General features: G+C 39.6%; 1 protein-coding gene across 1 annotated transcript in view; it reads left to right on the top strand.

Annotated features, from left to right (window-relative positions):
* MCOLN2 (mucolipin TRP cation channel 2) overlaps window positions 1-10,656 on the top strand; it is a 61,956-nt gene extending 51,300 nt beyond the window's left edge. Inside the window, exons 11-13 of the mRNA XM_044673623.1 lie at window positions 990-1,196; window positions 3,573-3,694; window positions 9,704-10,656. Coding sequence (XP_044529558.1) covers window positions 990-1,196; window positions 3,573-3,694; window positions 9,704-9,740 — 366 coding nt within the window. The 3' untranslated portion in view covers window positions 9,741-10,656. The remainder of the gene's footprint in view (window positions 1-989; window positions 1,197-3,572; window positions 3,695-9,703) is intronic.
* Window positions 10,657-24,878: the final 14,222 nt, after the last annotated feature.

The following is a 24,878-nucleotide window of genomic DNA, read 5'->3' on the forward strand; positions in this document are numbered from 1 at the left end:
GAAACTAAGTAATAGAATTTAAAAAAAAAAAGGAGACTACAAATGGGGCAATTTTGTTATTACTATGTGAAATTTAGTCTCTGTTTTTATTTTATTTATTTTTCTAAAAACCCTTACCTTCCTTCTTAGAATCAATACTGCGTATGGATTCCAAGGCAGAAGAGCAGTAAGGGATAGGTAATAGGGTTAAGTGACTTGCCCAGGGTCACATAGCTAGGAAGTATCTGAGGCCAGATTTGGACCTAGGACCTCCCATCTCTAGGCCTGGCTGCCAATCTACCTAGTCACTTATTAATCTCTATTTTTAAAAAGCTGTAACAGAGGTTTGCAGTTTTGTGTACATTCTTTTTTGTTCTTTTTTTCTTTATGTTGCAAAGTTAATGTTGTTGATTAAATGAAATTAATAATTTTTTAAAAAGAAAATTTATTTTAAAAATAGATTTGAGTGGGTAAATGGCAGCTAGATTATCGAGAGACTTGAAAAGTCAAGCGGAGAAGAAGTCTGGGCTTGTTTATTAACCATTAGAGAGTCATTGCATGTTTTTAAGTAGGAGAGGGATAACAATCAGAACATCGGTTTAGGAAGATACCTCGTTTGGACTAATAGACTTCTGGAAGAAGAGCTGAATTATCTCACCTAATGGAACCTTGCTGTTTTCCAAATAGTATGATTCTCTTTCTCTTCGTATCTAAGGGTTTAACCCTTGGGCTCTTGGGCCTACAGATTTTCTTTCTATCAATAATAGCTATCTGAACAGCTAGGAGGTGATCCTGATAACATGGCAAAGGACCCAAGCTGGCATCCCCAATCAGAAACATATGCATGCATGGCTGGGTGGAAGCCCCTGGGAGTTTTCATTGCCAGTAGATTTCTGAGTTCCTAATGTTTTCAAAACAAAGCTGAGCTACTTTTTCTACTGTGTAAATGGACTTTAGAAATGAAAAGCTCTCCTCTTCTTTTCTTCTTTTCCCTCCCAACTCCACACAAGTTTGAAGACCTGAGCACAGTGGCAGAATGTCTGTTTTCTCTGGTCAACGGCGATGACATGTTTGCGACCTTTGCTCAGATCCAGCAGAAGAGCATCTTGGTGTGGCTCTTCAGTCGTGTGTATTTATATTCCTTCATCAGCCTTTTTATCTACATGATTCTCAGTCTCTTCATTGCACTTATTACAGACTCCTATGACACCATTAAGGTAAATTGTTATTTCGTCTTAATCAATTATTCAATCTTTTGTTACCGGTGTGTGGGGGGGGATACTATAAGAAAATAAAAGTTTTGTCACTAATTAACCAAGAGCCAGATGGGGATGTGGGGGAAGAGTTTGGGGGTTGTAAGGGGAAGAGACAGAGAGAGAGGGGGGAGAAGGAAGAGACAGAGAGCTTTGAAAGTAGATATTTAATAAACGGTTCATGTTTTCTTTTGAAAGGTGTTGGGTGACTACAGGATGCACCAGTTAGAGAAGGGAGCATAGTGAGAGCTGGAAAGGCTCTTAGAGCTCATCTTGTTCAATGCCTTCATTTTATAGATAATGTAACTGAAGCCCTGGGGAGGTAAATTTTTCAGAACAGCAGTACTATGTGATCTTCTGTTCAGATCTGAAAGGGAGATGCATTTTCATCCAGCAGCAAAACAAACTTAAAATGGTGACATTCCAGTAATCAGTTCATACAGAGCAAGATATTGCTGCTTGTGAGCTAAATACTGGATACCAATTTGGGCACAGCCATGATGACTAGCCAAGTACCTGTGATTTTCTCTCTTCACATTAAGCTTAAAAAACATCAAAATGTACTTAGCCCTAAAGGTTCATTTAAAATCGAGTAAGAGAAGAGACTTCTATTATTTCCATGATTATTATCCCAGTAGATAAATTAATAAAAGCTTGTCAAGCACCTGTTGTATACAGAGTACTGTTTTGGGGGAGTAGGGGTGCTGAGGGGAGAAGGGGAGAAAGTTTAGGTGAGGCATCATTTATTATGTAACATTGTGTTTTATAGCTAATTCTGACTTGGGTTAAATAGTGTCCAGAGATTGACACACCCCATCCAGGAACAATGCTGTGGTTTCAGAGGTAGAGGAGTACACAGTTCCCATCTAGAGTAATTTGTTCAGCTCCGGATACTATATTTTAGGAAGAATAAGACATCAATTTTGGAATATTTTTGGACATGGCCCATGTGAAAATGTGTTTTATTGTACTATGTATGTTATGAGGAAAAATATAAACACACATGTGTGAGTATATAGTGTAACACAAATACATACATAAGCACATACATGCTTATATGCATGCACATAACACATGACAACATTTTGTGTGGCATGCACATATTCACATATATTTGTGTGCATGTGCCCATGTATGTATGTGTTTACCAACACATGTGTAGGTATATACATGTGTGTATATTTTTATATGTCTATTTCAGTTGAGGAGATAATGGGAGTGAGAGATAATAAATGTTTGTCTTAAAAAAAAAACATTTAGAGCTGTTTTCAGATGGCTATCCCAGAAGATAGTGATTTCCTCTTCCTAGACATTTTCAAACAAAGGCTAAGTGACCACTTGTCAGAAATGTAAGAGAACTCTTCTTGTTCAGGTGCGACTTAGTCTAGAGGGCCTTGGAGGCCCCTTCCAAATCAGATTCTGGGACCTGAGGATAGACACTATCTTTCCAGGCAAGATCCACGTAGCTTGAAGAGTCTCCAGTGTGACATCTCTCTAGCTCACTGTGTTTATAATGATGTTGCTCAACAGCAGATGGTAGTTCTATGGAAGCTCATTTTTCAGATGATAAGCCTCACTGTCCATGGAGATCAACATGGGTTATAATGCCATCATTGGGAAGAGGTTGGGAGTTCCAGCTCCTCTCTTGCTTAGCTTCCTTTTCAAATGTGACCCATGACACCTGGAAAGTCAACTTCATTGAGAAACTCTAATCAGCAATCATGTGTACAAGGAGATTAGTGAATCGTCACCTTCACATTAGCATCAAATGCAATTTGCTTTAATAACAAGAGTGAGCACTTATGTGGGAGATAATAGCTACCTACTATAATTCTAGAGAATGACTCTTTGAAGCTGAAATATTCCTAAAAGTATTCTAAGCTTAAATATTGATGCTGGTCACTTCCATTGAACATAAGGAGATTAGGAGCTCACATGGTTGGGGGAGGTACAGAGTGATTAAACTTTATTAAACTTTACAAATATATCTTATGCTTTCAGGGAGTCCCATCTCTCTATTTGTCCAGCTTAATCCCAATACCTTATAGCCCTTTACACTTTCTAGCACACTCCAATATGCACATGTAGTTTTTGAAGAATTCCCTCCCTCCCTTTCTCTCTTGGATTTTTATTTTCGTTTGTATCTTGGTTTCCATGGTGGCCCTGCCTTCTCTGTTCCTGTAGTGACAGTTTAATTCAACTTAGGTAGTATCAGTTCTTGGATCTCTGTTCCTAGTGTGGGAGAGCTCTATTCTAGCCTAGGTGGGTTTGGGCAGTTGACAATGGGAGTGATTTCTCATTCTCTATAAATAAGGTAACATCATTATGTGCTTTTTAAAGAAATACCAACAGAATGGCTTTCCACTAACGGACCTTCAGGAATTCCTAAAGGAATGTAGTGGCAGTGAAGAGTACCAGAAACAAGCCCCAACCCCCATGACCTTTCTCTGCTGCTGTCGAAGGTGGGTATGGCCATTTATTTGATTCATTGATGCCCTTGGGTGTTCCTGAGAGACTTTTCTCTGGTCTAAAGAATGTACTCCAAGGTGAAAGCCATGTTTCAAAAACTACTAATTCCAGGGAATCTTTGGTTTCTTTTTCTGCCAGGCCCTTTAGAAAATGACCATCTCTTCTTATGAGACCAGTTAATATGATTTTGTATAACCAGTCAAGTTGAATTCATTTCAGTCTAAGAAATGTTTATTAAATTCCTACCACATGTCAAGCCCTGTACTAGACTCTGGAAATACAGTGACAAAAATGGGCACAGCCCTTGACCTTGGGGAGTTTATATTTTGCTGGTGAATTCAGTATCTAAAAGATACTAGGGTGGTATTGGGGATTTTAGATGTTTAAGGAATGATTGTTACAACCAGTAATCAGAAGGATCTCAGGGTTTGGGAAGGCCAACAGGAGAAAGCTTACAGGATACCCAAATGTTTTTAAACAGGGTTTATTGAAGGGAAGGGAAGGAAGGGAAGGGAATTGGGATGATCTAACTAAATATATAAATAAATAAATCTCCCACAATCCAGTTACCTTCTGCCAGTTGGTATCTGCACTATCAATTACCTCTCTACCTAAAAGTCCCAGTTCCTACAATAAACGCTTCACTAACCACATTTCCCCCCTTAGATGGTGAACAGAGGTGGTAAGGTTGGAAGGAAAGCAGGAACAGGACTAAAGGAAAAAAGATTCTCACTGACAGATGGCTCTCCTTATAACACCGGAGAGAAAGAAGCATATAATTAAAAAATTAAAATATATACAAGTATATTTGGGGAGGAGGAGGGAAAGGGTAGGAATCATACCAGTTCCTGGGGGAAAGTATTCCAAGCATGGGGGATAACCTGTGTGAAGGTATAGAGATAAGAGGTAAAAGGATTCTGAAGGAATTTTTTGTGTGGTGAAAGAATCTGGATTTAGAATCAGATGACTTGAGTCGAAATCCCATGTCTGCTACCAGTTATGACCTTATTCAAATTACTTCACCTCTCTGGATCTCAGTTTGCTCATTTGTAAAGTGATAGGGTTGGGCTTGAGGTTGTCGGCTTTCATTCTTCAGTAAGAAGAACTGTAAATGAACAAGATGATCCCAGAGGTCCTTTCCTACTATAGACTTTATGAGCCATTTGACCAAGGTTGAGAACATGGAATTTCCTGTGTCTCCTTGTTAGCAAGATTGCCTTCCAACTACAGACTTTAGGAGTCACTTGAACAAGGCTGAGAATATGGGATTTCCGGGGATTCCTTAACAAGACAACTACAGAGTTTCCTTCTAACTATAAACCTATGAGCCACTTAGCCAAGACTGAGAACATGGGATTTAAGAAATGATTTCTCTAAAATTCTAAGGCACCTTAAAAACCGCCAACTCCCAAACCCTTTGCTTTTTCTCTTAGAATCAAGTATGGGTTTCAAGACAAAAGAAGTGGTAAGGAGTAGGCAGTTGGGGTTAAGTCAGTCAGCTAGGAAATGTCTGAGGTCAGATTTGAACCCAGGTTCTCCCCACTCCAGACCTGGCACTCTCCACTGAGCCACCCAACTGGCCCTAAAGGGCATTTTTATATAGTGTGAGCAGTGTGTTGTTGGATGCTACAGTTAGGAGAGTAGAACACAGGCTCCTTGAGGGCATGGATTGTTTTGTTTCCATCTTTGTTTTCAGCATCTAGTGCTTTGAGAAGCTCACAAGGTACTGAATGAATTAACTTGAGTTGAATAAGTGTGTTTTCAAAGCAAAATTAAGTATTAAGGATTGTTTTTTTCTTTTGGTTTAGAGCAGTGATTCCCAAAGTGGGTGCCACCACTCCCTGGTGGGTGCTGCAGCAATCCAGGGGGGTGGTGATAGCTACAGGTGCATTTATATTTCCTATTAATTGCTATTAAAATTGAAAAAATTAATTTCCAGGGGGCTAAGTAATATTTTTTTCTGGAAAGGGGGCAGTAGGCCAAAAACGTTTGGGAACCACTGGTTTAGAGTGGGGGTCCTTAGCCTGGAATCAGTGAACTTGGCTGAGGGGAAAAATATGACTTTATTTTTAACTTCAAACTGAAATACAGTATTTCTTTCCATTATGAAATTTAGAAAAGAACATTATTCTGAGAAGTGTTCATAGACTTTACTAGATTACCAAAAGAGGCTATGATACACAGAAAAAGAATAAGAACCCTGGGTTAGAGGAAAAAACAAACAAACAAAAACAACCAAATCCGGCTGTGTGAAGATAGTATTAGCAGTGAACACTTAATTTGGGAGGGAGAGAAGAGAGCGCTGAGCATCGAAGGCCTTTTCCCTCTCTCTGGAAGGGGGTAACTTTGGCTAGAGGAGGAAAGCTGACTTCAGAAGAGACCACATTCAGATGCTTGGTCAGATCTCTCCCTACTGGCTCCTTTGCCTGCCTGGGAAGGCCTCTTTTCCTAGCTGACTTCTGAGTTCTGCAGGAGATTATTCAAACAGCACCCTGCCTTGTGCCCTCAAGTCAGATTTAACAGAAGCAGAGAAGTAGTTGGAGGACTAGACTGAGAGTCTGAACCCTGTAGCTTCTTAAGTATGCTTAGAAGGTTGCAGTTTCCTCTTAACTAGGAGCTTTTGAGTCTCCACTAAAATATATACATGTATACACGTACACATATATAAATATATATACACACATAGATATGTATATATTTGTAGCAAATAAGAAAAGGGAGAATGGTGATACAGCTGCAAAATACCTCTTTTCCTATATCAAAAGACTGAATTTCTATTTGTTTGAGAAAAATAATCTAAACCACCCCTAGGGGGGAAAAAGACAGAAAAATTGAGTTGCTGTTTCAGAGCTTAGAACGTATTTCTCTGTTAATCAATTCATAGCCTGTCTTGGGATTTGAAATGAGGATATGATTGAGCATTTCCAAAGAATGCCTAGTAAATATGAAATGAGGGCTTCTGAGAAGAGTCGATTTTTAATGACATTTCATCCTCTACGAACATTTAATTGCAGCAGTGAGCTTGGATAAATGCAAATTCATTTTCTTTGATTGGCATTTGGCTCCTGAGTGGTGCCCTGTTTGGTGGAGGGCTTTGAGAATTGTGGGCCTGTTTGTTATTTGTTGTTTTTTTTTTGTTTGTTTTTTTGCGAAGACAAATACATTAGAGGATGTGGAGGTATGACGCCTCAAAGATAATTGAAATGTCATTGGAATTTGGCTGCTTAGTTTATACCACAAACTGCCCCAAGGGGCGGTAATTGTGGTATATTAGAAAAGCCATTTCTTTGCAAAGAACAGCTCCATCTGTGAATGGCCTCCCTGCCACCCATGCTCATGCCATATCTAACCATTGACTGACAGATGCATGGTGGATTTGGGACTCATTGACAGACTGGACAGGAATTAGGAAGAAGAGAAAGATACCAAATCAACAACCAGGACCTTTGGTAAACAAAGCCCATTTAAGGGCTATAAAGTAAAAGGTGGAATGAAGGGTAGATGCTAGCTTGAGTATGTGGAAGTTGTTACCACTGGTGGGAAGTAAAGGAAATTGTTAGTGAAGAGCAATAGCCATAGCATCCCGGATCTAGCTTGCTCATGTAGAGATTTCAAGGAGTCTAAAAACTTGGAGAGGAAAAAAAATACATCTTAATTTTCATTGACCTTTTATTTATTATGCCTCTGAAAATATGATTCTAGAAGGTGTCCATAGATTCTTCAGGGTACCAAAGGGGTTCTTGACACAAAGAAGGTTAACAACTTCTGCTTTTAACAATAAAAGGACCTTGCAGGTAACCCCCACTGAATTCCTTCATTCTACAGATGAGGGGATGAAGGTCCTCAGAGGTGAATAATTTGCACAAGTTCATAGAGATAGTAAGTAGCAGAAATAGAATTCAAATTCAAGATGTGTCTGCATTTAGCCTTCTTTTTTTGTTGCTGTGGGTCACATTAGGAATGGGTGATGATTTTCAGTTTTAGGCCACGGCAGGACATCTGGAGCATAATTCTTTTTTTTTTTTTTTAATTTTTTTCTATTTATTTATTTTTTAAACCCTTAACTTCTGTGTATTGGCTCCTAGGTGGAAGAGTGGTAAGGGTGGGCAATGGGGGTCAAGTGACTTGCCCAGGGTCACACAGCTGGGAAGTGTCTGAGGCCAGATTTGAACCTAGGACCTCCCATTTCTAGGCCTGACTCTCAATCCACTGAGCTACCCAGCTGCCCCTGGAGCATAATTCTTAATGGACGTACGCTGTGGACGTCAAGGAATATAAGTAGGTTAAGGCTGATGACAACTTGACTTGTCTTTGGTGGCAAGAGTCCATTAAAGTAAAAAAGTTTCTCAAGGAAAGATTAATCCAGGGAGATGTTTGTAATTACTGGCAAAAGCAAGAAAGAGAAACTAACCAAAGATCATAGAATCAAAGGGCTGAAAAAGACCTTTGAGATCTTCTACTTTAGCAATTAGGTAATAAAAGGACTGTGAATTTTAACCCAAAGCTACAAAAAGGATCAAAGAATAGTTGAGCATTAACAGTATCAAAAGTAATAAGTGTGTAGGAGAGGGGAAAAATAAAAGAAGCTTTTGGTTTAACCAGAAAAGTGGTCACCGGTGATCTTATTAAGTTTTATTTCAATGGAATGAGATGAAAAGCTGACCAGTGGTTCAGAAACTTTTTTAGCTTACCGCCCCCTTTCTAGAAAAAAATTACTTAGTGCCCCCTGGAAATTAATTTTTTAAAAAAATGTAATAACAATTAATAGGAAAGATAAATGCACCTGTGGCCATCACCACTCCTCTGGATCGCTGCAGCACCCACCAGGGGGCGGTGGCGCCCACTTTGGGAATCACTGAGCTGAACTAATACTAGAGAGAAGTATAGGTAATGGCTGAGTAGAGATAGCTTGCCTTTGAGGTGCTTAGCCACAAATGGACCATCAGCCTGACACAGTGAGCGCATTTTTGAGTACTTTCTTCTACCAGGCATGGTGGTAGCTTCTGGGAATACAAAGATTTAAAAGTAAGGAAAAAATGAAAAGAAAAGAAATGGTTTCTGCCCTCAAGGATCTTATATTCTTTTGGGGGAAATAGCATGTACGAGAACTTAAACCCAATAAATTCAGTCTAAGAAAGGTGTGTTAGGTTCCTACTGATAGATCTAATCCACATATGTAAGAGCCTGTGGTAAGCACCAGTGACATAAGAATGAATGAACAGTTTAGTTCCTGACCTCAAGCAGCTTGCAGTCTATTAGAACTTTAATTGCAAAGGCAATGAGATAATCATGCTGTTTGATGAGCAAGTAGGAGGGGCACAGTAGAAGGAATGATGGTATGTAAAAAGAGCCATTCTTTAATGAATTTATGTCATCTAGGCCTGAAAGTGTGGGAAAGGAGTTCATAACAGTCCCAGGTGTAAGCACAATATTCAGTAAACACAGGATGAAGGGTTGATAGTCACGTCAGAGGCATCTTCCATCTTTAGAGACTATTAGAAAATAAGAAAGTCACCTACTTCAGCTCAGAAAAGGTCTGAACAAAACAAGAACAAAGGTTTGTAAAAGATGGTTTAACCCAGGAAAATTTCAGTCCTTTGGGCAGAACATGTAACCGGTCCTTAAAAGTATGTATGTTTCTCTTTTTAAAATGCTCTGATGTGCTTAAGAGGCAGAGAGGGCTGGCGTTAAGTCAGAAAACTCTGAGTTCAAATCCTGCCTCTGACAGCACAGTTCTGTGACTGCAGCCACTTCTCAGAGGAGATGATCTGTGTTGGTGGATGAATTTTCCGCCCTCGGAAGCACCACACTTTCATGAAATCACAGGTCCTTCCTCTCCTCACTCCCAAACCCTAAAAACAAAAGTGCATTTAACCTGACTGTTCCCCACGCCAAAGTAGACACCTTGCTATATGTGCTCTTGATTCTCCGTAGTAAGGATTTTGAATCAGCTGTTCTTCCATCTTCTTTACTCCCACCTCCTCCCTCTCTCTGTGTTTCAGGCGAGAAAGTGATGACAATTTGATACTTATTAACTAAGGACCTGTTGGCCGCAGAGAATGGAATTTCAGGCCTCCTTACACCGTGGAAATGTAGGGTGGGACCAGGCTATTGTTGTTGAAACGGTCACCCACATTGCAAATAGACCGAGCTTGGACCTGTGTTTCCATAAACAGACTGACTTATTGAACTGTCAAGTGGGAAAGAGAAGTTGCTGATTGCGCCGCTGGCTGGCTGAAGGACTGGAGCCACTTTTTATGAACTTGGATTCCAAAGACTGGCTCCCCCCTCTCACTAGAAGTTTACACACATAGGATGGGGACAACCTATTTTTCCCCCCCTGTTTGTCTTATTTATGGGATGAAACATTTGTTGGGGGTAGGGGGAGTAGAGAGAAGGAGGGAAAAGATGACTTCTTTCAAAAGGTGTAAAACAATGGCGTAAAAACTACATACATAGATATTGTTCAAAGTGAAGACCAGCAGGAGAAGAAAAGTGGTTGCTGGGGATGGAAGATGTTTCAGCGACTCACCAGCAACATGGAAGTGAGGTCGGTTGCTGAATTCTAATCTAGAGACCCCAAACTGAAGACCTTTTCAGCCATTTGAAGATACAAAGATTTTAAAAATTATTCTAAAGCAATTTAATGTTATGAGACATTTCTTGAATCTATTTCTAAATTTTTTCTTCCTGTGGTTTTCCTCTACTCCAATGTAATTTAGAAATCTTAATGGGTTGGCTCGTGTATTAGCTGGACTCTGGCTCATTTGAACCCATCCCTACCACTCTGGTTTCTTGGTAACTGCACACTAACCTAATTGAGGGTCGGAGGGAGGAGACACGGTTGTTGTATGGACAGCACACATTTTTAATATAAGCCAATTCCAGATTGAACACCATTAATGTGCTGTTTACCCTTCAAGTTATGGTAATATGGCAATTTTGTTAAATCAATAAATATATTTTTATGAAAATTCATGATACTGCCTAATAGGTTTCATGTTAGGATGTCAGCATTCGAGTAATCAATGGTGGTGGTAGACGACTCCCTGTCTAAACCAAGGAATTCAGAACTCAGATTTTATAGGAGGTGGGGGAGAGAAGAGGAAAAGAGAGAAGGAGAGATTAATGATGGTCTCACACACTCCCATTATCCTCTGACAAGGGCTTTCTTCTGAGATCTCTTTTATTTTTTCTTCTGCCTCCCTCCAGTACTGTCTGATGCTCCCAGTGGAAGAACTTAAAAGAAGAAAAATCTCCCTTCAAGGTTCTCCTACATGTGTTGTAACATTGTATTTTTTTAAAAATCGTGACAATTTGTAACTTTCCCTCTGCATCATCTATTCCAAGTTCCTTATAGGAGCGGGACATGTGGCTCTCACAACTGCAGTTAATGAGTACATATGGGACAAACCATTCTCCAATTCTGGGTCTTTTCCCTTACCCCCAAGTCTCCATTAGGGAAGCTCATTTCGAAGGTTTGAAGACACTTTCTCCTTTTCTAATGGTACGGGGACCTGGTTTATTTCTGCAATTCCCCAGACTCCTCCCTCTCTCCTTGGCTGACTTTTTTTGCTGACAGGGCAATCACAAAGCCATTTGCCCTAGACTGGAGCCTTTCAACTTTTCCTATTCTAGGATGCACTTGTAAATTTATTTTGTTGTTTTCTTGAACAACGTTCGGGACAGCCAAAACGGTGACATCTTTCATGGCCAACACATGCATCGTTCTGGGAATATCATAAGATCATAGATTTAGAACCAGAGAAAAAACCTTCCAGGTTGTCTAGTCGAGACTGTTCATTTTATAGATGATGTAACAGACGGAGGAAAGTTAAGTAGCTTGCTCCAAATCCTAAATGGCAAAACTGGGATTAATCTTGCTTATTTAACACATGTTTGGTGTTGGGGATACGATGACAAACATGAAACCATTTTTATCCTCAAGGAGTTTCCATTCTCTCATCTGTCAAGTAGATCACAGAATCCTAGAAAGTCTTTGAGTTGGAAGGGACCACATATCTCGGTTATTAATCCACTCTAGAGCCTCCCAGAAATATGGTCATCCAGCCTTTACTTAAAGACCTCCAATGATGTGAAAACCTTTATTTGCCTCAGGAAATTTGTTCCACTGAGGGACAATTCTGATGGTCAGAAAGACTTTCTAGCTACAACTCATTAGTCCTGGGATAAGCATAACAAGTCATTGCCATCTCAAGTGCAGTTCCCTCTTCTATAACCAAAGGAAACTGAGAAGGACCGTACAGGTGGGAGAAGAACCAGGAGAGAGCCCATTCACAGAACTTTAAGAAAGGAGAATATCAAGGAATGGGGTGGGAATGGAGGACCAGGGTTTGACTATATCCAAAGCTATAATAGGTCAGTAGCTATAATATAGCTATAATATGTCAATAGCTACAAAGGTCAAAGAGGATAAAGATTGAGATAAGACCATCATATTTGTCAATTTGGAGATCCATTGGATACCATGGTTTTTTTTAAACCCTTATTTTCATTCTTAGAATCAATACTATGTTGGTTCCAAGGCAGAAGAGTGGTATGGGCAAGACAATGGGAGTTTAAGAGATTTGTGCAGGGTCATATAACTAAAAGATGTCTCAGATTTGAACCCAGGACCTCCCATATCCAGATCTGCTTCTCAATCCACTGAGCTACCCAATTGCCTCCATTGGATACTTTTTTTTTTTTTAATTTTAAACCCTTACCTTCCGTCTTGGAGTCAAAACTGTGTATTGGCTCCAAGGCAGAAGAGTGGTAAGGGTAGGCAATGGGGGTCAAGTGACTTGCCCAGGGTCACACAGCCGGGAAGTGTCTGAGGCCAGATTTGAACCTAGGACCTCCCGTCTCTAGGCCTGGCTCTCAATCCACTGAGCTACCCAGCTGCCCCCCATTGGATACTTTTTTGAGAGAAAGTTCAGTAGAATAAAATGAGCAAGAATCAGATTACAAGAGACTGAGGCTTAGAGGGTAGATATGGGGAGAAAAGGGAGAGAAGGCAGCATATCTAGAAAACTCTTGGCAAAAAGGAAGGTAGATTATAAAGGATGAGAATTTGAAATGACAGAGTCAAGCAAAAGTTTTGTAAGCCTAGGGGAGGATGTTTAAAACAGTAGGTAAGGGGGACAACTAGATGATTCATTAAGAGAGCGAGGCCTGGGGATGGGAAATCCTGGGTTCAAATCTGACCTCAGACACTTGATAGCTATGTGACCCTAAGTAAGTCACTTAACCCCCATTTCCCACCCCTTACCATTCTTCTGCCTTGGAACCAATACTCAGCATTGATTTTAATTCAGAAGTTAAGGGTTTAAAAAATAAAAGAGTAAGGAAGGAGTTAATAGGATAAGATTGAGGGTTGGTCAGGAAATGATAGGTAAAGTTCCTGAAGTGTCAGGAAGGGATCATACTGAGGGTATAAGAACACAAGTTAGCTCTCACAAGGACAAAAACCATCTTATACTCTTGAAACTAGAGCAAGTAAGGAAGTAGAGGCTTGGAGGTACGGTGTAGGGGAGGCATAGGGTCTTATGATGTCAACGCAGCCAAAGAGGAGATGAGGTTATCTAGGAGGGAGGGATGGAAAACAGTCGTTGGACTGGAGGAGATAACATTTCTCTCCTCTATTGGTCTAATAACAATGTCAAAAAAAAGGTAATTAGTTTAGACTGGTGTGACATCTTCCTAATGAACTCATGTTGACTTGTAGTGATCACCATTTGCCTCCATAAATGCTTGCCAACTCTCCCTTGAATAATCTGGGCCCAGATTGTTCCAGGAATCAATGACAAGCTCACTTGAAGGACTGACCTTCTTGGCCTTTTTTTAAGAGTCAGCACAACCTTTGTCATTTCCAGCAGCAGAGTAACTTCACTATGCTTTAATTTCTCAGGCAGTTGCAAACTCAGTGCCCTAGGCTGTAAGTCGTCAAGAAGAGGGAACTTGAACTCACAGGGTGGAGAGGTAGCTCTTCTCTTACCATTCCTCAGTTATTTTAGTTATTCTATTCTTACCAATCAATTCCATTCAATTCAATAAACATTAAGCATCTACTATGTGCCAAGCACTGTGCTTAGGTGTTGGGGATACAAAGAGGCAAAAGACAGTACTTACCTTCAAAGAACTTACAATCTTGGGGAGGAAAACATGCAAACAAATGTATACAAAATGCTATATTTATATATAGGAGAAATAAGGGTGTATAAGAAATAACTAATAATAAAAGAAGGAAAGCACTAAAACAGAAATTAGTGAAGGCTCCCTGGAGAAGATGAGATTTTGGTTGAGACCTGAAGGAAGCTAGGGAGGTCAGAAGAAAATTTTCTTGACTCAGAAATACCAAGATTAAAAGAACAATGAATTTAATCTATCAATATGGAATTCCCACCAACTGTAAATAATGACAAAAGCAATAGTAATAATGGCTAACATTTATATGATCCCTTAAGTTTGTGTTGGCAAACCTATGGTATGCATGCCGGAGGAAGCTGCTCTCCTCCCCCTCTCCACTGTGCCTGAGGACATTTTTCATATCACCCGCCCCTCTGCCTGACAGCCCAATGAGAGCTTCCTCCCTCCCTTGTCTGGGGTAAGCTGGGCAGCTCACATATGTGTGAGGATCGCAGTTTGGGCAGCCAATCTGCCTCTGAAAGGTTCACCATCACTGCCTTAAGGCTTGTAAGTCCCTTTCATATACTGTAAGGGATTAAATTTAGGGGTTTGACTAAATATGTGAGAATTCTAAAATAACATGGTGGTTGTGATTTAAAATATTAGATCAAGTCAAAATGACTTTCAGTAGTTTTTATTTACAAAATAGGTGGAGAGAGTGAAAGTTGAGAAATACAAAAAGAGAGTAGAGAAGATATTTAGCTTATCACACTAAATATTGTTCTGGTGCTCTACTCAGCCTATCATGACTTGCTAACTCTCAACCAGAATTAATCTCTCTCCAGAAGTCAGGAAAGGAAAGCCAGCTATTCACTCACCCAAGTTCCCTCCAAGAGAGTGTTCAAGCTGAAGCGAATGACTGTTAAGGACGACTCCTGAAGCCAACTTCTAACCTCAGAAATTCAGGGCTTTTATAGTGATTTCTTGTCCCTTCCCCTCTTCACAGGGGCCAATCACAGCTATTTAAATCTCACAACAACTTGTGTGGAAAGTACTACAATTATCATTGTCCCCAGTTTATCAATAAGGAAACAGCCTGAGAGAGATTAAATGACTTGCCTATTCAAGGTCACATAATAAGCATCAGAGGTGGAATCAAGATCTATGACTTTCTGACTTCAGGTAGAGCAACCTAACCCTAATCTATTCATGCCTTCATTTACTGTGGTATCACCATGGTCTCCCATAAATTAATCATCCAAGGTCCACCTAATGTGCTGGAGGCCATCTGGGACTTTTGGGGGTGGGGGTGGAGATTTGGTCATGCCTTACTCTTCCTGTAGAACTAGCCTACTTTCTTTTCTATTCATGCATCTTCAGCATGAGGTCTTCTGTATCTGACTTATAACCTGGGAGTTAGCATTAGTAATGTGCTATAGCCTACTTATGCTACCATTTCTCTTTCCATCTATGGTATTGATTCTTTGGAGATTGTGTACTGCATACTAAATGACACAATTTGAGTCAAATAGCATCACTAGAATGAGTATTAAAAAGACTATTTTTTATCACAGGGAGCAGTTTGGGATTGCTAAAAGCTTTGTGCAATTTCCTAAATGCCCTGCCTTCTAATATCCTCTAAGCCCAAATATTGTTTATGTTCAGTGTTTTGTGTGTGACCTTGGGAAGTTATTTCATGCCTTTGGGCCTCAATCTATTAATTAAAGCAAAGGGACTAGATTAGTTGACTTCTTAATTCCCTTCTAGTTCTAGAACCATGATCTTATAATCTTTAATTTTACAAATTGCTAGACAAACTCAATGTTCAGTGTTTAAAACTACATATAATGCCTATGTGGACAACAGGGATTTCCTCATCCACTTCATTGTTCCAGTGTGGATGGTTAGGTCAGTCAATGAACATTTATTAAGTTTCTACTACATTCCAATGAGGATACAAAGAAAAGTAAAAGACAGTCTATGCTCTCAAGGAGCTTATGATCTCTCAGAGACAACATGTAAACAAACATGTTTAAGCTTTTATAAAATGATATAGCCCTCCTCTCCCCGCCCCACCCTAGACCATCTAACCATCCCTTAAGCCTTTTTAACTTGGAATATCTCTCTCTAAGACTTACTCCCTTCTCCCATTGGTCAATTCCTCCTGAATCTTCCATGCTATGGAAGGTTCTAGGCTTGCCTTCATTACCTTCCCAACCCTGTTCTTGACTTTCTGACTTCAAAATTATGCCCTATATTGAGCACCTCTCCCCCTCCCCACTTTTTAGCTGCTTTTTATGAATTGTCTTCCCACATTAGAATGTAAACTCCTTGAGGATAGGAATTGTTTTTCTTTTTTTCTGCTTTTATTTATATCCTCATAGCTTCCTTCCTTCCTTCCTTCCTTCCTTCCTTCCTTCCTTCCTTCCTTCCTTTCCTCAGAAAACAGAAACTCAGAGAAGTTAAATAGAGACCAGACCAAGATGCTTCTGATCCAAACACAAAAAAAATGAAGCAGACTTTGCCCTCCAGGGATTTGCAATCTTTTGGGGGAGACAGTATAGCCACATGTAGGTATATGCAAGTTAAATACCAGGTTACTTTTTTGGGGTAAGGTATTAACAACAGGAAGGGTTTCATGTGGTTTATGCTTGAGCTGAGCTTTGAAGGAAACTTAGATTTCTCCAAGAGAGGCAGGGATAGGGGCAGGGGGAGGACTGCCATCAAATTTAGCACTCTCCATTGGACACCACAAATCAAAATTCCCACCATCAATGAAACTTATCAAAGCCGATTCATAATCCGCCATGCTTCTTACGGCTGCTTTCCCTGAAGCATTTTCTCTCCTTGGAAGACAGTGAAACACCTACTCCTTGTCCCCAAGGCAGGATTGACTACAAAGCTCTGTAGAAAGAAAAGTTTTCCCAAAGTGACTAAAGCTGATTTATCTAATTTCCAACCAAAGTTCCTCCCTTGACAGAGCAATTAAAATGGTTTAGGATGTGAGCTTTTGCTAAACACATGATTACTGGTGGACCTGTTAGGCTAAATTCTGTATTCCCTCTAAGGTTACTTAGTGACGCACTTACTGATGGAAGGATATGCATTTGCTCTAACCAGCCGCTTTCATACTGAAGGATATTTTGAGCATACTGTGCCTCAGAGAAAATTGACTGTGAGTCGCCGATGAATAAAATCGAAAAGCAAATGCACTGAAATTATTAGGAAAAACGATAAACCAAATGGGAGGTGGCAGATACCATTTTACTTAGACGGTCAAAACAACTGTTGCCATAAATTACAGACTGCTAAAAGGGCTGCTGATGGCCAAATGCTTCTTTTCACTTAGGCCTGTGCCAAAGAGCCTGTTTATGATTATGAAGCCAAATGAGTTTTACCCAAACATTTTCACATCATCTTTCATGGGTGCATAACTACAACAACAGGCTGAGAACTAAAGGACCTGTGGGAGCTATTGGCAGTAGTGAGCTGGTAAGATGATTTATTAAGATGACATGAAAATCCAGAAAAACTTGGGGACTTCTGAGCCCAGACTTTCTTGGGAAAAAGCTCCCTCTGCTCTGTTGGTGAACCCCTCGACATGCCTGATACTTCCTTCTCCTTAGTTTGACATACCCAGGTCTATTTTCTCAATTGCCAGAAAATCCCAGTATCTATTTGTCATCTAGTTCAACCCCTCAATGATTAAGAATTTCTTTGCAACAAGTGGTGGTCTAGCCTCTACACAAAGATCTCCAATGAGAGATGGGAAACCAATAAACCTCTGTCCCTCACTATAAAACACGTAAACCTCTTCCTTTTCGGAAGAGCAGACTTCTTGTGTGATATAGTTCCCATCCCATAGAACAAGAAATTCGGCATGAGACAGCCAAGAGGAGGGGATGAGGAAGGAGCTATGGTGATTGGGATGGAGAAAGGAGACATCCAAATCAAAGTTACCACAGAGATATGCAACCCAGGTGTCCTATATTAAACTAAGAGGTGGATGAAGAGCCTGGAATGGATCCCATGAACATCTCCCTAGATCTAAAGGCCCTCAGAGACCATATAGTCTAATCCTCTCATTTTACAGATAAGGAAATTGAGGCACAGCAAGCTTAAGTGATTGGCTTAAGATCATACAAATAAGAGCAAAGAGGGAGGATCTGAACCCAAGTTTCAGTGCTCTTTTTGTTGTACACATGATTATTATTTTTCTTCCTTGCGTACCTTATTGGTCATCTCACTCTCTCCCAACCTCAATTCTGGTCACCCACCACTGTCTAAGTTAAAGGTGTATCCTGCCCTTCTTACAATCATGTTTCCATGGTGATTGATCAGGATATCTTCTTTCTACCCCTTCCCTCCTCATAACTCCTTCTTTAGTCCCTCCTCTTGGGTGTCTCAAGCTAAGGTTCTTTATATGAGTTAAAATGCACCCATAATAATAGCTACTTTGCTTCTAAAGAAATCTCTTAAGTCTGAAAAAGCCTCCACAATGGATTACCAGAGGTGATGGATATGTCAGTTTCTAATGATACCCGAATTAGCTCATGAGCCATAATACATAGAGTTTAGACAGCATTTTAAGTTCAGCCTTTTTATTTTTTTTAAACGATGCCACACTAATTAGCGACAAATTGCTCCTCATACACTTCTTATCAGCTATGGCTATTACTCTCTTCATGAGGTAGAGTTATCCCAGAGGAGGACCATTTACTTTAAGGGAAGGGAATTTCCATCTTCATTTGCTGGTGTTTCTTGCTAATGGGGAATGGCATTTAATGCCATCTCTTGAAAGGACTGTGTTTTTGCTGACCAAAATATTTCTTCTAGTGGGAGTGTCCAGAGGAGGGTAACCATGCCCATGCTTTATGAAGAAAGAACTGGCCATATTTAGCCAGGATGAGAAAAGGCTGGCAGGGTGAGTGGGGAGGAAAAGTAAGAGTAAATTTAGGACAAGATGAATGACTATCTTCATTGACAGGCCACCACATGGAAGAGGAAGTCAACTTGTTCTCCTTGGCCCCAGGGGCAAAACTAGAGGCAATTAGTAGAAGATGCAAAGAAGCAAAAGAACTTCCTAAAATTTAGAGCTGTTCAAAAGTGGCTTGGAGGTAGTGGATTGCCTATCATTGGAGGGCTTTCAGAAATGATTAAATGACCACTTGTCATTTATATTATGGTAGAGATTCCTTAAGGGGGCAGGAGTAGGTTGGATTAAATTCGAGGTTTTCAACTCTTGAGGGGTGTCATAGGCTCCTTTGGTAGTCTATTCAAGTGGTAAAGACCCCCTTTTTAAAATGATGTTTTTAATGCTTAAAATAAAATACTTAGGATTACAAAAGAGATTAATTATGTGAAAATATGTATAATAAAAATATTTTTAAACCAAAATTAAGAACTGGACAACATGGTGCCTGAGATCCTGCCCAAACTCTGAAATTTAATGCTGATTTTTAAAAGTTGATTTTTAAAATCTTTAAATACCAACTTTTTTTGACATCACAGAATCATAGAATTTCAACGTTTGGTATAGATTCCAGGAACCATGTAGTCCAACTCATTCCTGACTCCTGAATCTCCACCATGGCACATTTGACAAATGGTGATCTAGCCTTTGTTTGAGGACCTTTGATGAAGAACCATCCATTACCTTCCAAGGTAGCCAGTTCAGGGTTAGGCAATTAGGGTTAAGTGACTTGTCAAGGGTCTAATAGCTAGGAAGTATCTGGGGCCAAATTTGAATCCAGGACCTCTCATCTCCATGCCTGGTACTCATATCAACTCAGCCACCTAGATGTCTCTGCTTAGTAATTTTTAACGATGTTTTTGCTTTAATCATGTCTAAATTTATCACTTTGCAATATGTTCCCCTTATTCCTAGTTCTGCCTAGCTAAGAGAGCTCCCAGAATCCCAACTTCTCAAGAGTTAGAAGGGACCTACACAGGCATATGGCCTAGCTGATGCCTTAAAGGGAATCCCCTCTACCTTACCTTTGACAAGGTCTCATTGGCATCTTTCTGAAGACCTCTATCAAGGATCAATGATAAGATTAGAAGATTTTTTTAAATAACAAATTTAGTAAGAAAGTGGTTGTCATGATTGATTTTTCTAAGTGCACTTCTGAAAAACATTGGATTATCTAGGGAGGTTGTGGTGGGTAGAAATAAAAAGCTGATGACACTTAAACCACGAGGCCAACATTAACCACAATAAAGTCTGCAAAAAGGAGCAATTTGATTGTAGGGCATGTTGGAGAATTCATAGGCTCATTGAATTTAGAGCTAGAAAGAACCTTATAGACCATCCAGTCCTATGCCCTCATTTTACAGATGAGGAAACTGAGACCCAGAGAAGTCAAGTAACATTATCAAGTTCACAGGGAGTATATAGATTTGAACCTCTGTTGCCTGATTCCAGATTCCAGTATTCTATATTATAACATTTTCCATCAGTTCCTCAATTCCACATAAAATTTATTATTTTCAAGCAATCTTCTGTCGATCAGCAGTTCATTTATTTATTTTTACTTTGTGTAGATTGATTTTTTTTAAACCTTTACCTTCTGTCAAGGCGCTAGGCAAGAGATCTTTCAATTGACCAATGGCCTTCATATGTTTTATCTTGTGGCCTCCTGGCCTCCATTGTGCCACACAGACTTGTGACTGACTCCTCTGTCCATCCCCTGGGGTGAGTCTTTTGGGACTGAACTGGGTTGGAGGTCACCCAGATATTTAATTCATACAATCTTTTGATTAATAAAAATAATATTCTTTATGATAGATATATAACAGAGTACGCAATAAATGTTTGCTTTAAAGAAAATTTAAAAAAAAAAAAGAATTCCCTGGATATTTTCCCTAATTAATGTGCAACACATGCCGATGCACCTGATCCATAGTAATAAATACTTAGTAAATACGGGTCGTGTGCTTGCCTTGCCCAATAAGTGATCATTTAACTTTTGTTTGGAGACTTTCTCATTTTATAGATGAGGAAACTGAGGCCCAGAGAATTTAAGTAACAGGTAGGAAACAGAAGCTAGCTGTTTCCAAATCAGGAAACACCTTTCTGAGTTCAAGTCTAGCCTCAGACATTTGCTAGCTTGGTGACCCTGGGCAAGTCACTTAATCCTGCTTGCCTCAGTTTCCTCATCTATAAAGTGAACTAGAGAACAAAATGGCCAACCATTTCAGTATCTTTGCCAAGAAAACCTCAGATAGGGTCACGAATAGTTGGGCATGACTAAAACAGGTCAACAATAACAACAGGAAGCTAGTAAGATGAGTGCCTATAAACTCAAGATGGCTAATCTTAGATATAAGTGAGTAGGAGTATACTCAACTATTTTTTGAAGGAGGCCAGGAAGTGTCCCCTCCCCAACTGACCACTTACTATGTGCAAAGCACTTTAGAATCTGCTGGGGATACAGGGATGAAAAGTGACACCATTTTTGCTCTTCGGGGCAGCATAGTAGAATAGGAAATTCCAGACCTGGAGCCAAAAAAGAATTGTCCTTGTATGATTATGAGAAATGTAATATAATCAACTGAGAAAATGTATGAATCTCTATCAATATAATCATAAAGGAGAAATGTAATATAACTGCATGATTGTGAGAAAATTTATGTGTACATAATTGTTTTCAAGTTTTCTCTTCTATTAGCCTGGAAGCATCTTGTGGGCAGACTGTATTTTGCCTTTCTTTGTATACCCAGAGCTTAGAACAGAGCCCAACATACAGAAGGGGCTTAATAAATGTTTGTTGATTTTTAAGGAAGATGGATTAGATGACCTCTTTGTTTTCTTCGGTCTGTGATTCTAGATTCCATGACCTCAGCGGTCCCTCTCAATTCTAAAACTATGATCCAGGTTGTACTATGTTCATGCTTCATTCATAGATGTGAAGCTGGAAGGGACCTCAGATGCCATCTATAAAGGATTAGGGAATCATAGATAGAGGGGAACTCTAAGGCTATCCAATCCAACCTCTTCATTTTACAGATGAGGAAACTGAGGCCCACAGAGATTAGGTAGTTTTTCCAAGTTTACAACACAGTGGCAGAGATGGGATTTGAGGCCAGGTCATTGAATTTCAAATTCAGATATTATTATGGCAGTGATCTCCTACTGGAAGTCATCATACTTGGGTGTTTGGGAGGAATGTTGGGTTTGGAGTCAGAAGATCTGATTTCTAGATTGCAGTTCTGCCAGTAATTCACTTGACAACATTGAAGAAGTCATTTGTCTTTTGAGACCTCGGTTTCCTCATGTGTCAATTGAATTGAATCATCTAAGATAGGAACCTACCCTCTTAGACTCAGAATCAATAGAGCCGGGTTCAAAGGCAATCTTAAAAATGTACTATATGGCCATCTTAACCTTTTTTACTCTCTGTGTCTTCATTAGTGGAAGCATTAACTCCTGACCCTGGAATTCTAGACCCTTTATAATCTGATTCCAGATTATATAGACTCACTTAGTCTAAACCACTCCACTTTAGGAACAGCTCAATTGGAATATTCTTCTATCCTCAGTTTCTTTCTCCTTTTTTCTTCTATCTGTCCCTTTAATCATACTGTCTCCTATTACCTGATATCAATCCCCCCACTCATATCAGTTTCTGTTGCTGTCCCTCCTTCTTCAAGGTTTGACTGAGATGCCACCAAATTTTTATCCTCCAGGCTTTCTTAGAGCCTACTTAAATCAACTTCACTTGCAGAAGTCATGTAAGCTTTTCCATTCTGCTTTGTTGATGTTGGCAAGCTTGCCTGTCCTCTCTGCTTTCTAACCTTAAACCTATGACCACATTCATTTTGAAGAGGAAAGAGCTATAATTTTTTTATATAACAGTGAAAGAACAATAAATAAATTCTACTTTTACTCCAAGCTTAGTGTCCCCTGAATTTATTCTTGATAAACTTGAAAGTACTTTCAAGGCAAATATATGTTGAGCTAAATAGTCATTTTATGTGCATGGGTTTAACCTCTTCCTTTTGTAGTTTCTTCTCTAATACTTCATCCTCAACCTCTGACTTTGCTTTTCCATTTGGTATCTGAAAGAGACGCAGAGTCTGGAATGGATGGGGAAGAGACCAGGAACTTTTGGAAATCAGTTAGCAAGCTTTTAATAAATGTTTCCTTTGTGCCAGACAAGATGCTAAGTGCAGGAGATGCAAAGAAATACAAATATAGGATCTCTGCTCCCAAGGGACTTACGTTCTAATGGAGTAAGCAACAGACAGATAGCTATGTATACATAACATATATAGTGTAAATGGGATGTCATTTCAGAGATAGAGAGAATAGAGAGCAGGAGGTCCTGGGTTCAAATCTGGTCTCAGATACCTCCTAGCTATGTGATCCTGGGCAAGTCACTTATCCCCAGTTGCCTAACCTTTGTTAACACTAACGCTCTTGTTCCTTGGAATCAATACTTAGTATCAATTCAAAGACAGAAGGTAAGGTTTTTAAAAAGAAGGAAACATACATTCTTATAGAGTAGATAACAGGTGGATAACTATCTATCTATCTATCTATCTATCTATCTATCTATCTATCTATATCTATATCTATAGATATATAGATATATATAGTGTAAATGGGATGTCATCTTAGGGGGAAGGCATGAGCAGCGGGAGGGATCAGGAATGACCTCCTGCAGAAGATGGGATAAAAACTGAGTCTTGAAAGAAGCCAGAGAAACCAGAAAGTGAGGGTGATGAAGGTTAGAGTTAGTAAGGTTGACCTTTAAAAGTTGTATTCAGGGACAGCTAGGTGGCTCAGTAGCTAGAGAGCCAGACCTGGAGGTGGGAAGTCCTGGGTTCAAATCTGTCCTCAGACACTTCTTAGTTGTGTGATCCTGGGCAAGTTACTTAACCCCAGTTGCCTAGCCCTTATCTCTCTTCTGCCTTGGAATCAATTCTTAGTATGGATTCTAAGACTGAAGTTAGGATTTAAAAAAGAGAGAGAGAGAGACGTATTCAAGCCCATTATTTATCATGATTATGATCATCATTATTTGTAATCCCCAGACATAGTCATGAATATTTGCTGTTCCCCAAAGTCAGTATCTCAGCTTCTATCCCAGCTTTAGAGCTACACAAAGGTCTTCTCACCTCCATTTCTTAGAATCCCTAATTTCTTTGGAGGCTTAGCCAAGATACTCTTCCTCCATGAAGTCGTTTCTGGTCTCACAGTTGTGTAATTTTCTTTCTTGTGAGATCTATTTACTTATATAGCCATTCTACATCCAAAGAGTGCCACTAAAAGAGATATCTATGGGTCAAGACTCATTGGTGTATGTATTCTAATTCAAGGATTATAAAGAGCCTGTAATCATTTCTGAAAAGGAACTTTCTACCCCTCCGTTAGGAAGAGGGGAGTCAGAAAATGTATTTTTTGACAGAATTACAGTCCCATAGTCCCTGTAGTTCTTGGATCAAAATATGCCAAGACTTGTTTTATAAACTTCACACTGATTTCTGTGGCGGTAGTGGTGTTCAGTTATTCTCAATTGTGTCCCACTCTTTGTGAACTTATTTGAGGTTTTCTTGGCAAAGAGACTGGAGTGGTTTGCCATTTCCTTCTCCAGCTCATTTTATAGGTGAAGAAACTGAGGCCAACAGGGTGAAGTGACTTGTCCAGGGTCACACAGCTAGTAAGTGTCAGAAGCCAGAATTGAATTCAGGAAGATGAGTCTTTCTGCCTGCAGGCTCAGCACTCTATCCACTGGGTGCTGTAGTCATCCATGGACGTGTTCTAGCCTTCTCCAAGTAGATGATAAACTTCTTGAGGACTTACATTTGTCTTTATATCCATCCTATGGGCCTTACATATAGTAGGAAATTATATTATGCAATTAAATCAAGCCAATAAAAACAATCATCCAAGTGCAAACACAATGCTCATTGGATACTTTCATTGTTTTATTAAGGATTCTTTTTCAGGTATAGGTTGTACTGGACAAGGATTCTTAATCTGAGAATCATGACTTTGTTTCAAAAAAATATTTTTGATAACCATATTTCAACATAGTTAGTTTC

The sequence above is a fragment of the Gracilinanus agilis genome, chromosome 4, assembly GCF_016433145.1.
Source record: "Gracilinanus agilis isolate LMUSP501 chromosome 4, AgileGrace, whole genome shotgun sequence".
In the NCBI taxonomy this organism is placed as follows: domain Eukaryota; kingdom Metazoa; phylum Chordata; class Mammalia; order Didelphimorphia; family Didelphidae; genus Gracilinanus; species Gracilinanus agilis.